The sequence below is a fragment of the Lithobates pipiens genome, unplaced genomic scaffold (assembly GCF_037356315.1).
Source record: "Lithobates pipiens isolate NorthernLeopardFrog02 unplaced genomic scaffold, aLitPip1_a1.2 Scaffold_16, whole genome shotgun sequence".
Taxonomy (NCBI): Eukaryota; Metazoa; Chordata; class Amphibia; order Anura; family Ranidae; genus Lithobates; species Lithobates pipiens.
Window position 1 is genome coordinate 106,511,732 of NW_027507748.1, and position 15,860 is coordinate 106,527,591.

The 15,860-nt window shown below is 42.5% G+C and overlaps 1 protein-coding gene across 8 annotated transcripts in view; it reads left to right on the forward strand.

Moving 5' to 3' along the window:
- Nucleotides 1–15,860, forward strand: part of GLRA2 (glycine receptor alpha 2) — a 262,265-nt gene that overhangs the window by 157,090 nt on the left and 89,315 nt on the right. For 6 of the 8 annotated variants that reach the window (XM_077480214.1, XM_077480219.1, XM_077480216.1 and 3 more), the window contains one exon: nt 11,066–11,179. The exons of the other annotated variants lie outside the window; for them this stretch is intronic. In XM_077480214.1, the coding sequence (XP_077336340.1) occupies nt 11,066–11,179 (114 nt within the window). The remainder of the gene's footprint in view (nt 1–11,065; nt 11,180–15,860) is intronic. 8 annotated transcript variants of the gene reach the window in all.

The following is a 15,860-nucleotide window of genomic DNA, read 5'->3' on the forward strand; positions in this document are numbered from 1 at the left end:
ACCACCACATATATTTTAGTTTGGCTGCTGGATAACACCACATGTTCAGAGTTTGATAGCCATGCTGCCCCTACAAGAGCTTTGACTGGCCGTATTATTTGCCAGGATATTGTTGCTTTAATTGATGTGTGGACTATTGAAACATGAACTAGTACTCATGAAAGTTTAACTGAGTCGTTTCTGGTTCCAGTAAGCAGATGGACGTGGAGTATTTATTTCTTAAAAATGTATATGGCAGTGCACAAAATGGGTGAAATTGCTAGATAATGTATAGTAAAATGTGTAAGTTTGGGTTATGAATATGGTTCTTGAAATTGTTGAACTATGTTTGCAAAGATGAATTACAGTTTCATATACTAGTTACAGTTGCTGGAATTATATTTCTTTTCGGAGACACATGAGGGGAATTCTCCCCAGCGACACACAAAGAGCAATAAAAAAAAATCAAGCCTCCAACCCTTTCACACTCCATCCAAAAACCCCTAAAAAAAGGTGTTTGAAGAAGTCTGGCTTTCATTGCGTATGCCTAAAGCTCTTAATTTATTTGTAACCTCTGCATTGGCTGTATTGGGACCTTCTAAAGAATGCCTAATTATGTGGCACGATGAATAGATTTTCTCTGAATGAGACCCACTGGTTCTTAAGAGATTACAAAAATGTTGTCAACTACTCTATAAATTTGTTTTGTAATATACCAGACAACTATAAACCAAGTGCCATTATATAATGCTGCAATACTGCTGTACATGGTTGCATGACCTATTGTATAAGTGGTACATTTACTGTCTTGCATAATAAACTATTTAAAGAAGAAAAAAAAATCTAGATAAGTGTTGCACAATGCTCAACAAGTATTACACAAGTATGGAGTATTTAGTGTAAGTGCTTGGTTGTGCCATTTTGTATAATGAACATGTCTGAAACCCAAATACAAAGCTGGCTCTGCTTTGAACTTCAGAAACCCTATCAGCCGTTTTTTCTAAATCTGCTTAACCTGCTAACTACTGTGTAAAACATTGTTAAAGAGCTTGTTTCTAACAAACTGATGCTCTGTGAATATGAGTGGCGTTTAATGTTAGTGACATTCACTTTTATTGCACCAAAATCATCATTTGGTGTAGCTGAAGTTAGTCATGTTTGAATGGAACCATTTGAGATTCAACTGCCCTACTCTTGGCCAATAGGCAGCATACATAAAATCTGTATCCTTAGGATTTGTTTGTTCAGTAACAGGTTCTGTTGGAAGCTATAACTGCCTGGTCAATGGTACATTTTATACACAGAAAATAAAGTGGGAAATGATTTAGAAGTCAATCAATCCAGATTAAAGACATTAGCTTGTCAACCCAGCCTACTAACCATTGACAACAACAGAAGGATCAGAAAATCACCAAAAAAGCACCAACTGTAATTTCTGTAAGTACATGGCTAATGAAACAACAAAATAGAAAGTAAGACTTCAAGTAACTGTTGAATATTAAAGAATGTTTTTACTGAAAATGTACCTATGGGGACTGTAAAAGTAGACAATCAGTCTTCAGGGCTATAGAGAATGGGCTTCCGGGAGTCTGGACACTAACTGTGCTCCATAGTTTGGGAATCCAAGGACATTTTTAAATTAGGAAAGATGTTTTTAGAAACCTGGAAATGCCTGTATTACTATCTTGGGAGTAGTTTACCTTCTTTATTGCCCATCACTACAAATCTACTGTCACCATATTTTGTTGCCAAAAGTGGGTCAGGAGGTTGAAAATGGCTCCCAGGGAATCACCCTGAAAATAAACAGGATGAATGCATTTAGGAATTTGAAGGTGCTGATCCCACCATCCTGGAGGCAGTTTATTCCCTTTATAGCCCCACAGCTTTACTTTAGCTATGTATGAGTCAATTTCACAATTGCCCTTCCACCATTTTCTACTTTTTTTAACAGTTTATTCCTTTCGCATTTTCACAGTATAAATGTAGATAGCAAAGAACCAAAATAAGTGAATTTAAAGGATATAAGACTTAGCAGTCTTATAAATCTTGAATTGAAAATGAGAGTATGTGCTGAATACCAAGTATGTTTCACTGGAAAAAGAATATTGTACAGGGCTGTAATTTTCCACAACACATCTATGGCTTGATACATTTTATTATGCATGCTTTAATTTAAACAAATAAATAACATGCTCATGAGAGCCTTGTTGACTTAATGTCTTATAATTTTATATTAAGTTAATTGTGTGAAAGCTTGTACCCTCCTGCAGGCATAGGGTCATGCAGACAATTGTGTTTACAAAGTAGTAGGATAGCGAACATAAGTACAGTAAGCAGTGATTAAATGGATAAAAGGCGTGCAGGAAGCTGATTAAACAGTCTTCCCCTTCATAAGCTAGAGGCAGAGGATATTTCTGCAGTTGGCTAAATGTGCAGTTAGCATATACCTATGACTTTGTAGTAGGTCTAATGACACTATACAAATCTTAAGAGTAAACACCATGCGTCTCTTCCCCCAATTGGAACACTGTAGGGGTAAACTATAGAATGAAATTAGGATAACAATTAACATTTATTACAAGGGCTATATAGGAACACAAGTTCCCTCAAGGAGAAAAAAGTTAGAATACTTACTTTACCCCTGTCTTCCATACTGCAAAGGATGACATCACTATCCTTCCAATGAGATTCTTGGGAAATGATGAGTACCTCAAATCTCATGAGCTGAGGCTCCAACACTACAGGAGTGTCTTCTCGTTAGACTTGGGATTCTCATCATTCCCAGGATCTTGACAGAAAGATTGTAACTTTACACTTGCCTAGGTGGCATGGGCAGAACCTGGTGTAAGGTAGGTAAAGATTCTAACTTTTTTCACCACGGTTACATATTTTTTCACCACGGTTACATATTTTAACTCCTATTAAACTGGGTTTTCAAAATGAATAGGGGGGTCTAACCTAATGAGCTGATGTTGCTTTTTACTGCACAGTCTGCTTTAAGGTGCCTATAGACTGTAGATGACTTTTTTTGGTAAATTGGGGGACAATCCAGTGTTTATGACAGTCCAAAATGTGCATTGTTAAAAAAAATCCTACCCCACCATTTTCCTAAACAGAAGAACTCATCTGCCTAGAGTGATCGTGTTAAAGAAGAAAATTATCATGGTAAAATTATGAAATGGCCTTTAAGCCCGTCCAGTCTTTATCTAATGACAATGGTCACCTTTATCCTGCTCTAGGGTGCTTGAGAGTGCCATATAATCTGCCCTTTAATTTGTTTTGAAAGAAAAGTATAGACTATTCTCTTTACTATGACTGAATGAGCTTTTCCCATAATGATGGTTACTTTAATAGTCAATTAACTTTGAATTGAATTCGTCATTGCCAGAAAATAGGATTTTTGTACTCACCGTAAAATCCTTTTCTCTAAAGTTCATTGACGAACACAGCAGCTCTTCTTGACCTTAGAGTTATATCGCCCCTTTAGGAGAATACTAGGCAGAAAGTGTTAAAAACAGCAACACTTGTACAGTACCGCCCAGGGGGTGGTCCTACTGGCTATAACCCCTCACACTGCATCCAGCAGCTCAATTCGTCAAAAGCAGTACAAACAGAAATAAGAGGGGTGGGTGCTGTGTCCGTCAATAAACTTCAGAGAAAAGGATTTTACGGTGAGTACAAAAATCCTATTTTCGCTATCGTTCGTTGATTAAAACATCACCGCAGCTCTTCTTGACCTTAGGGATGTCCCCATCAGTGTCAAAGAAACAAGGGGTGGGAACAGCAAACAACAATAACTCCACCCAAAACAGCCAGAGCTCCTCAAAGGAGGAGTTGCAACCTTAAACAGCTGCCTGCAAAACCTTGTGGCCGAAGCAAGCATCTGAAGATGCACTCACATCAACCATGTAAAATGTAGTAAAAGTGTGAACGGATGACCAGATCGCCACCTTACACACCTGAGAAACAGACGCTTGATGTCAAAAAGCCCAAGAGGCACAAATTGCCCCGTTAGAATGCACCGTGACAGGAAAGGGAGGCGCCTGTCCCCTTATGGCATAAGCCTGAACTATAGTCTGTCTGATCCACGAGAGATAGTGGCCGATGAGACTGCCAGTCCATTCTTTGGACCAGCCACCAATACAAACAGCGAATCGGACTTCCGAAAAGGAGCCGTAGCAGACAGATACACCCTCAGAGCCCAGACCATGTCCAGGGAATGCAAAGATACCTCTTTAGGGTGTGACGGCCGAGGACATAAGGATGGAAGCACAATGTCCTCATTTAGATGAAAGGCCGAAACAACCTTTGGAAGAAACGAAGGCTGCGGGCGCAGCATTGCCTTATCCTTGTGGAGGATCAAATAGGGAGACTTGCAAGACAAGGCCACCAACTCAGAAACCCTTCTGGCAGATGTAATGGCCACTAGAAAGACCACCTTCTGAGAGAGTGTCAATAAGGGAATCTCCCTAATGTTTTCAAACGGCGGTTTCTAAAGCATCAAGAGCACCAGATTCAAATCCCACGGAGGTAGCCATGGCCGAATCAGAGGGGCCACATGTCGAACCCCCTGAACAAACGTACTCACCAATGAATGAGCTGCCAAGGGTCGCTGAAAAAAGACAGCCAAAGCTGATTTCTGCCCCTTAATGGTGCTTAATGCAAGTTTCCGATCCACTCCTCGCTGCAAAAACAGCAGGATCCTGGAAAGTTAATATGTACGCGGATGCCACCCCATCTCCTCCCACATGGAGATGTAGGTCTTCTATGTATGATGATAAATCTTCAGAGAAGATGACTTCCGTGCCCTCAACATAGTGGATATTACCGAATCCGACAGACCTCGGTCCCTTAGCACCTGGCTTTCAACAACCAAACCGTTAAAGCCAGTGACGGTAAAGCAGGATGAAATATTGGACCTTGCGACAGAAGGTCCTCTTGCATCGTCAGTCACCAAGGAACATCCAACACTATTCATACTATGTTGGCATACCATGGACGCCAAGGCCAATCTGGGGCAATCATAATCACTGGAATCCCCTCCACTCTGTGAAGCAGAAGTGGTAAAAGTTTTAGTGGGGGGAAGGCATAAATTAGCTGGTAATGCCCCCATGGAGCCACCAACACGTCTGCCACATCCTTTGACCTGGCCACAAACCTCTGTACCTTCCGATTGAGTTGAGAAGCCAGGAGATCCACATCTGGCGTACATAAGGCCGCATCACAGACATACTTAAGGCCCTGCACCAACTGGTCTGACAGCTCCACGCAGACCGGGGAAGCTTGTTGCTCCTCCAATTCACAGTGCAACAATTTAGCCCATTCAGTAAGTGTCTGTGACACCAGGGCCATGGCTAACACTGGCCGAAATGCTGACCCCACCACGGTAAACATGGACCGGGCAACCGCCTCGGCCCTCCTGTTGGCAGGGTCCTTCAAAGCAGGGGTCCCTTACACCGGAATTGTGATTACCTTTACCTGGATACCGGGGGGGTCAACAATCAGAGGAGATCTTCATTTCTTCAGGAAACTCTCCTCAAAGGGGTAACGCACCACCATGCCTTTCGGGACTGAAAAGGCCCACTGCAGTTTTCCCCACTCCTTGTAAATAAACTTATCAAAATAAGTTAGGTAAGGAAACACCTTAGCCGTGCGGGCCGGCTTGTAGGACCCGAAAGAGGCCGACACTTCTGTAGATGCCCTCCTCCATTTTTAGGGTATCCCGCACCGCTGTAATAAGTGCTCCTACAAGCTCCTTTTCCTGCTCTGAGCCGGACATGGAGTCATCTTCACTGGGAACTGGCATCAGAACAGGGGCCGCAGAAGATGGTGGGGGTAGGGGGCATTTTTACCCCCCTTGCACCCGGTCACCACTTCCATCCTGGCAACAAAGGCCTCCAGGACCACCGACAGACCATCCATAGGCAGCGCAGGTGCAGGGGAAACAGTTACAATCACAGGGATGTCTGGGGAAGAAGCGCCAGCTTCTGACCTCATGCTGACCCACACTCACCTGTCACCACTTAGGGACCTAAGGCAAGTCAGACAAAAGTCCACCCTCCTAGCTGTACAGACTGAGGGGCCCCCTGCAGGACTCACCACCCTGACCCAGGTACTGCGCTGTGCTGCTTCTGCTGATCTCCCCTGTGCCATCCACAAGGTGTCTGTGTGGGAGCGCGCTGTTCGAGAAGGAAACAAGTGCCCAGTGCAAGAGGCAAAACCACCTGAGGCCACCTGAGAGCGCCAAGAAAATGCCCACCAAACTACTAAAAAATGGCTGAAGGCAAAAAAGCTAGCTGTGGCTACCACAAAATGGGCGTGGCCCCAGGAAAATGGCCGCTGAGCTTGTGGGAGGCCTCCCCATATGGCTCACACAGCACAGACACCCACTGTGGCCCAGAAAAAAGGAAAGAGGATGAGTGGACCCACAACACCCAGCGCAGCCCCCTTCCAGGACCTAGAGCCCCCCGGGGGACCCCCGGCCAGGTACATGCACTGCACCCTCATGTGCCCAGTCAAACAGCGGCCCAGCATGGGGAGGAGGGAAAGGACAGGGAGAGTAGAAAGGGAGAGTGAGAGACCCCCTAGTCGACCTCCCAGGGAATGCCCAGCTGCTCCATCCTGCCAAGACAGGTGGAACCATACTTACTCCTCCTGCAGGAACTGCTGAACGCATTCCACAGACAGACTCATCACCCGAGAAGTATGGTATTGGGTGCCGGCCATGGCACACTGTGACACAAACAGCAGTAGCCCGGTCATATGTGTGCCCCAGAGCATATAGCTCACCGGCCGCCCCTGGAATAGATGGTGCATGTCGTGGCCGACCCAGCGTGTAGCTAGGGCCTGCTCACACTCAATGGCAGGCTGTGGAGACCACAAGGATCTATATTATCCAGCCTGTCACCCAGCCCGGCTGTTGATTGAAAATTGCAGAAAAAAAAAAAAAATTCCCAGGACCAATGGTCCCATCGGGAGCCAGGTCCTTTTCCTATACTAGGCAGAAAAAACTGAGCTGCTGGATGCAGTGTGAGGGGTTATAGCCAGTAGGACTGCCCCCTGGGTGGTCCTAGGCAAGTGTTGCTGTTTTCTGCGTAGTCCTCTACTAAAGGGATGATATAACCCTAAGGTCAAGAAGAGCTAGTGTCCGTCAATGAGCGAAAGAGAAAATATGTTTCTTATGGTCAATAAAGAGCAAATAAAATAAACTGAAAGCTTTAGAAGTTGGGCTAAGATAACCTATATTAAAGTTCTAAATTGTATATCCAAATCAAGAACAGCGCTGCCCCCACCTATACAGTTCCACTTGGGTGCATCTAAAGAGTATTAAATCCACTCCGGGCGTTGCTGCTCTTTTTGAAATCCACTGGGTGGCAGACAATTCTATAAAGTACAAAACAAGAGAGAGCCAGCCCTAGTGCATTAACGTTTATTAAATCTTAGTAAGTAAAGTAAATAAGTAAATAAAAAGCCAAGTATCACACTCACAAATTGCCGAATTTGTTATAGCGTTGAAATCAAGAGCCACCACAGCTGCCTCATCTCCCGATTTCCTGCTCCCTGTAGTGGCTTGCAGCGGGGATAATCAGGCATTCAATTTTCTTGCTTGCTATGAGTACACTATCCCTCTCTCCCTCTCTCCGCGTCTCACATGCATGGACCAGCCGGCTGTGGATAATGTCACTCGCGGCCAGGGGGCGGTTCTCTCAGCGTGCGTGCTTACTCATAGGCTGTGCATCAGACTGTTTCCATGACTACATGTTTTGGAGGCGTGGCCTCCTTCTTCATGTAGAAGACGCCATCCACAGCCGGCTGGTCCGTGCATATGAGACGCGGAGAGAGGGAGAGAGGAATAGTGTACTCATAGCAAGCAGGCGAATTGAATGCCTGGTTATCCCCGCTGCAAGCCACTACAGGGAGCAGGAAATCGGGAGATGAGGCAGCTGTGGAGGCTCTTGATTTCAACGCTATAACAAATTCGGCAATTTGTGAGTGTGATACTTGGCTTTTTATTTACTTATTAGATTTAATAAACGTTAATGCACTAGGGCGGGTGTGCACTCTCTCTTGTTTTGTACTTTATATTTAAGTTCTATATGACAGTATGACAGACAATGTACAGTGCCCTTCCCATGCTATCTGTGCTAGTGACAACATCCTAGGACATTAAAGTGTTGACACCAAGTTTGTATTCCATAGGCAGTCTAAAGCCCCATACACACTATCAGATTGTCTGCTGATTTTTTCCATCAGATTTACCAAAACCATATAATATGAGGTCAAACCTTAGGGGTTTCAATTTGTATGCAATCAGGCAGGCCCTTTCTCCTACATGGCTTTGGTAAATCTGAAGGAAAAAATCAGCAGACAATCTCATAGTGTGTATGGGGCTTAAAGCCCCATATACACTACAGGCATACCCCACTTTTAAGTACGCAATGGGGTTTATTTACTAAAGCTGGAAAGTGCAAAACCAGGCTCACATTTGCATAGAACCAATGAGCTTCCAGGTTTTATTACCAAAGCTTAATTGAACAAGCTGGGCTTAGAAGCTCATTGGTTTCTATGCAGAAGTAAGCCTGATTTTGCACTTTTCAGCTTTAGTAAAAAAAAAACATTGTGTACTTAAAAGCGGGGTATGCCTGTATCAGATTTCCTGTTGATTTTTTCCTTCAGATTCACCAAAACCATATAATATGAGGTCAAACCTTATGCCGCATACACACGGGCGGACTGTATGGCGTACTTAGTCAGTCGAAACACATTTCAGCGGACAGTCCGCTCGTGTGTGGGCTTCAGCGGACTTTTTCAGCGTGCAGTCTGGCGTACTAAGTATTTCGGATTTTTCGAAATTCTGTCCGTCATACTTTGGTTTCAGCAGAAAATCCGCTCGTCAGTATGCTAGTTTGACGGACTAAGAATGGCGCATGCCCAGAAAGGATTTACACGGCGGAAGGGTGCTTTGCTGTGTATTGGACTTCCTATTTCTAGTCCCGTCGTACGTGCTGTACACGTCATTGCGCAAGCTTTCGACGGACTGTTTGTGCATCCGTGTGTGGTCAAGTCCGTTCAGTCGAAAGTATGACGGACTGTCCGTCGGATTGTATGACGGACTAAGTATGCCATACAGTTCGCTCGTGTGTACGCGGCATTAGGAGTTTCAATTGGTATGCAATCAAGCAGGCCCTTGCACTACATGGTTTTGGTAAATCTGAAGGAAAAAATCTGCAGAAAATCTGATAGTGTGTATGGGGCTTTAAGCAAACGTTTTACTAACCTCGACAAGCCTGTAAACTAAAACTTTTGATAAAAAGAATACAGTAGTATGCCCTGATTGCATCTGAAAATACAAGGCAAGATATCAAAAGCCTATTGAGCGGTGCCCTATTGGAATGTAGTAGGGGCATTCCTTAGTACCAACATTTTTAAAAGAAGGAAGTTTATGCTATTGCAGTTGAATATGAGCAGCTGATTTTACAAAACTTGATTTATTTTTTGATTTTGAGGAAAATCAAGTTTTCATCTGAATTGACATCTTATTTCACCATGTGCACTGCTATGCAAAATGATCTAAAACAAAAAAAAAAAAAGTTCACTGTTTTACATAGTTTTGTTGATGAATGCCATGTCAGAACCCACCGCTGTGTGGCATAGCTTTTTTTTTTATCAACAAAGCCACTTCACACATCTGCTTTCTGTTTATCAAAAAAAAAACTTGATCCCATCAGTACTGACACTTATATGGAGGAGAATAGCTTTGTTGATTAAAGCTGTCATTGTGTTTCTTTGAAGTTGTATTCCTTATGCCCTGTACACGCGGTCGGAAAGTCAGATTGAAAAGGTCCAATCGGATTATATTGTGGGAAAATCCGGTCGTGTGTGGGCTCAAAAAAATGTGAGAGCAGGATCTAAAATTTTCCGCCAAAAAAATCTGATCAGACTTTTTCCAATCGTTTGTAAAGAATTCCGACGGACAAAGTGCCACGTGTGCTCCGATCAAATTACGAGACCAAAGCTATTGGCTACAAGCCTCTACGTAGTCCCGTTGTATGCAACGAACGTCACCATGTTCCAAACAATCAGATTTTCTGACAACTTTGTCCGACCATGTGTATGGAACACCAGTTTCGGACAAAATCCATCGGAAAAATCTGACGGATTTTGTGGTCAGAATGTCCGACAGTGTGTACAAGGCATAACCCTTATTAGTTATTTAACATTTATACATTTGAGGCATTCAAACCCCACTTATAACTCCCCCATAGACTCCAAAGCTAAACTTTTGGCAAAACAAAAATTCACTTTTGCTCATCCCTAGTTGTAATATCTAGTTGTCCATGTTTATGAAGGCCAGTTAAGATATATTGTCCCAAAACGTATGGGGATTACCAAAACATGCATTCTAAACAAATATTCAAAATAATCCAATTCAGGACTTTTTGGCAGGAGTTTGACACTCAGGCCTTTCTGTCCATATGAAAAAGAGGCAAAGCCAGGACTAAATGCAGTTATGACACTAACCTAACATTAATACCATTGCATTAACAGGATAGCACAATGGTTCAAACAAACAGCCCTTTCTTATGTGAACTGGAATGTGCCTGATATGTCATGCTGCTATATTACTGTGATTGCTATATTATAAATAGGTTAATCCCATAATTGCAGTGAGCACTTAGTTTGTGCCTCTTTTAACCAAATGTGGTCTGGCTGTAGGTGTATTTTAAATGTTCCAGATGTAACTGTTAGGGTGTTGGTGGGTATTCTGTTGTTTTGGCATGCTTTTCATTCACTGCTGTAAAACGCATACTAGGAATCCATTGTGAGCAAGCCATTACTATTTGTAATCTTTTCAAATGACTTTCTCTAAGCTCTCATTAGGTAATATTTTTTTATTATATTTTGCTGCATTATTGTGTAATGTGCATGTTTAATTTGTGCTTGTACTGTGTTCTGTTTTATTCATTGCTCTGTTTTAAATTATATATTTTGTTATTGCTTTTTGCATGTTTTGTGCTTTTTTTTTAATCATTTTGCTGTTCTTCCATTCTTGCTGCCTGTATTTGTTATGACAATCTGTGGACAGACTGTGCTTGTTGGGAATGAAAGCACGGAGTCGGTACGGCGCATGAATGGATTGCGGAGTACAGATTCCTCAGCGTACGGAACTTTGAATCAAATCTACAACCCAAGCTTAAGGGTAAAAAAGTTTTGCAAATAAAAATAGAGGGAGGGGAACATAAAGACCACAATAGATACTATTATTTTACTCATAATATAGCAAGAATACAGTATGAACAACACACAGTAGTTAGGATAAAGCAATCAGGATGACTGGGGGTTGGGACTTTAAATGAAGCAGGCAGGTGTAAAACATTTAAATTTATTGGAAAATCAATGGTAAGTTGCATGAGGATAATCATGAGTACACCAAGAAAACCAATATATTCCATACAATGGATAGACATACAGCAATAACAATTGACCACTAAAAATACAAATCACATTACAAGTGATCATTAAGTAAGTAAAACATATAGTTGGCATGATTGCTGATTGCTTTATTCAAATAGGGATGGAGGCAACTGACCTTACCCGGTCATCGCCTCATTTAAAGTCCCAATGTTCTCTTTTTCTTCTAAATAAATTAGGGATGGAAGTGCGCTTGGTTATATCACTTTAGGTCTGATTAATACCCAATTATACCATGTAATGATTAGATCATCTAATATAGGAATTCCCCCCCCCCCTTCCACCGGGCTAATCACCATGGGATGGGGTCCCTTTTTACCTCCCACCCCCATTTTAAATAGGCTAATATCCCTGGCAGTTGCATGTGTCACATGTTTTAGATAGGAGCAGTCGCTCCATCACCTTGGGAGCTGCGAGGCGTAGCGCGGGCCTTCCTCCTCCCCTCTCTATAGGGTGGGTGGACCTCCCTGTATTACGCATCGACATCACGCTTTATGTGCTGGAACCGCTCTGCCATGTCTTTGGCGCCGCAGCCTTCCATCACTTTTTACATCTAGCAGCCAGGTGGAGGAATAATTTGGCACTGTTTTGGGGGTGGTTCCGCCCGGCTGCAGCTGCCTATCCTCCTTAGTGCTTGCTCTCACGTGACGTTGGTGGGTGTGGCAGACTAGCCTTTATAAGTCACCTGGGGCAGATTGACTCACATGGTGGTCCCAGCCCTCTATCTGAACACTTTGTGGATCACTCAACACTGAAGTGTTTATTAGGTAATTTGATCTTCACTTTTTCACTATTTGATTTATGCTGCACTTCTATTTTATTCCATCTAATCTCTTTGGTTGATATGGTTTCTTAAAATATTCTATATATTTCACTTTTCTAACCATTCCAACTTTCTACTCTCACTAAGTTAACCTTACCTATACACTCATTAGCATCTCATTATCCTATCCTTTACCAAGTTTAGGACAGATGACCTATTGTACCACATAATATGATCTTCCAACCTATTTTACAATCTTTCTTTTATTTTTAGCACATATGGTCACTGCTGACCATTATTAATTTTTGGAATTTCCTTTTTTGGAAACCATCCATGTCCAGTCCTGGTCTGCCTTAACCACCTCAGCTCCCACCAGTGATACCCATATGGGGTTATTCTGATTCATTTTGGCACATTGATCAGTACTGCTGATAACCAGGTACCACCAGGTTTCCATTATGGGGCCAGGCCTCATCAGTTCAGCAGGGGGGCCAAGGCAGCAGAGGAAACTGAATAGTGAACAGAAGGGGGTGATCAGTGCAGTGGGGGGCAATTACTAGAACCAATACCTCTGTCTGGTTCTCCCTGCAGCAGCTGAAAGGATCAGTGCTGTGGATAACAGGGTACCACCAGGCCTCCATTATCGGGCCTGGGAATCAGTTCAGCAGGGGAGCCCAGGCAGAAGAGGGAATTAACTAGTGAACAGAAGGGGGTGAGGCTGTGAGGCTCTCCCTGCAGCAGCTGAAAGCTGGCTTCTCCTCTTCTCCCTCCCGCTGGCTTACAGCTGCTGCAGGGAGAGCCACAAGTAGTATTTGCCTCCCCACTGCATCGATAACCCCCTCCTGTCCATACTTGACCATACTGCCCAGGCTCCCTGTGTACCCTTGTCTTCAGCAGTGGTTCCAGCTTCTCTCCCTCCTGAAGGCTGATGCAAGCACACGGGTATATCTTTTTAGTGCAGAGCATGGGGGAAGGGACTGGTAAATGTAATTTACCAACCCCTTCCTATTCGGAATTAGCACAGTGCGTTATTGGTACCAATCACTCACGTTGTTCATAACTGAAGTATACTAAACTGTGTTTACTATGTTTCCATTTACAAATGAACAAGAGCCTTAATATAGAGCGTTTCTTTATCACTAATTTGCAGTGCAGCTGAGGCAGCTGAACGTTCTCTGTCTCAAAAATTCGACTTCTGCTTAGACCCTGAAATTTCACCAAAGCCATTTCAGCATTGAAAGCCAGAACACAGGCAATTCAGAAAGTGCTTAGCAAAGGTAGTCTATTGTTTTTCATTTTGTAACTATGCTTACCTAAAATTCAAAATACTTATAATTCATATTAGTCAGTCTGCAATGAAAGACAAGCTTAATTTAGGCTACCAACAACAAACTAGGTAGTATATAATAGTGTGTCCCTCATGTCTTATCTTTACTAAGGATGAGCTGAGAGTTCAGTCCAAACCTAGGTTTGGGCTGAACTTTGGCTGTTTGGACATTTAGATAAAATCTGAACTTTAGGGGCGTATAGTGGGAATTGTTCCACTGAGCATCCCAAATTACAGAATCGGTCCCAGCAATACTTTGTCAATGTGTGGGAGCATAGTGTGAGGAGAAGCTGACAGCTATACAGGCTTAATATCTGTGGCGCAAATCTGTAAAATTTTCCATTTTCAGTTATCTAAAAATATATTAGTTATTTATATACAGTTGAAGTATGCTTGTGCTTTCCCTTGTAAATTGAGGCCTATCCAATTAAGACTTAAAGAAGTGATCATCAACCCTTTCCTCAGGGCCTACTAACAGGCCAGGTTTTATGTATTACCTTGGAGGAGATGCCGACTAGAATACTGCAATCACTGAGCGACAAATGATTTCAACTGTGATGTATTTCAGTTATCTTGCAAACCTGACCTGTTAGTGGGCCCTGAGGACAGGGTTGATAACCACTGACTAACCAGGGTTGCTAACCACTGATAACACACGATCGGAATTTCGGCCCACAAAAGACCAATGAGAGTTTTTCATCGGAAAAAGCAACCGTGTGTATGCTCCATCAGTCTTTTGCTGGCGGAATTCCAGCCAGAAAAAGATTGTGAGCATGCTCTCAATTTTTCAGTCGGGAAAAGTTCCTATCTAAAAATGCGATCGTCTGTGGCAATTCCGACGTGAAAAATTCCTACACATGCTCGGAAACAATTTGACGCATGCTCGGAAGCATTGAACTTAATTTTCTCAACTCGTCATAGTGTTGTATGTCACGCGTTGTAAATTCAGCGAACTTTTGCATAACCGTGTGTATGCAAGGCATACTTGAAAATTATTGTGTGTACACGGCATTAAAATGTGTGTTGCAATTCTGTTACAATTTTTTGGTCTTCAGTTTTTTTTGTTGTTCAGCATAGGCAACAAGCCAATAGAACAGAATACAGTCCATGTTACCAAAAGACATACCCTCGCTTAGTAGAAACAGAGTAGCGTCCATGGGTACATTAGGCAAAAACAAAATTACATACTGAAATACAGATTATCACATTATGAGTACTCTTATGGCACGTACACGCGGTTGGAATTTCCCACACAAACGTTCGATGTGAGCTTATTGTTTGGAAATTCCGACCGTGTTTAGGCTCCATCGGACATTTGCTGTAGGAATTTCTGACAACAGATGTTTGAGAGTTGGATCTCAAATTTTCCGACAACAAAATCCATTGTCGTAAATTTCCAAGCGTGTGTAGACAATTCTACACTGGCTATTGAACTCGGCTTGTCGTACGTGTTGTATGTTACCGCTTTCTGGATGTTCGGAATTTCCGACAACATTTGTGTGACCGTGTGTATGCAAGACAAGTTTGAGCCAACATCCGTCGGAAAAAAATCCACAGTTTATGTTGTCGGAAAATCCGATAGTCTGTACGCGGCATTACAATAAAAGAAGTAATAGTAACCGTCCAGCCTCCACATATGGTAATCCAAGGGTTACTTGCGTGCTATTTTTTAATACATTGTTATTTGTTTAATCAAGATGAAATCTGTGCTCCATCTCCCTCTGACATAGCATTTTAGCCAAAAAAAGTTCACACCACCAACAAAACAGTTCTGGTTTTCTTGATCGGGGCTCTGGAAAATTTTACTTTAATTCAGTTATAAGTCTCTCTGTTTTCCATTGTGACCTAATAAAACACTTACATGATGTGCAGAGTGTCCCTGAAATATTTCTGGCTCATGAGTGTGACATAAACTGATTTTTATTTTTTCAGAATAACATATTTCTTTCTCTAACATAGCGGGCAAATACTAATGTATTTTAGCAACATTGTCTATGTTACTTCTAACACTAAATTATGGTCTCTGACTGCTTCACCAAACAGTCAAAGCCTTTTTCTTCAGTAAATCAATCATATTTGGTTGCTGCTGCTGTATGTAAGCCAAGGAATAAATTGTTACACAACCGATTTACATGATACCACAATATGGTGCCGCTGGTGCGGTCCCTGAGAATCTTAAAGTGTTACAAAATGCAGGACCCTGATTTCTTTGCATCTGGTCTCCCACAGTACGCAGAACATGGAAATGGGATTATTTTAGTAAATCTAAACTGCTAAATACATTTTCTCATCAGCAGTATATAGCAATTGTGCAGTGTT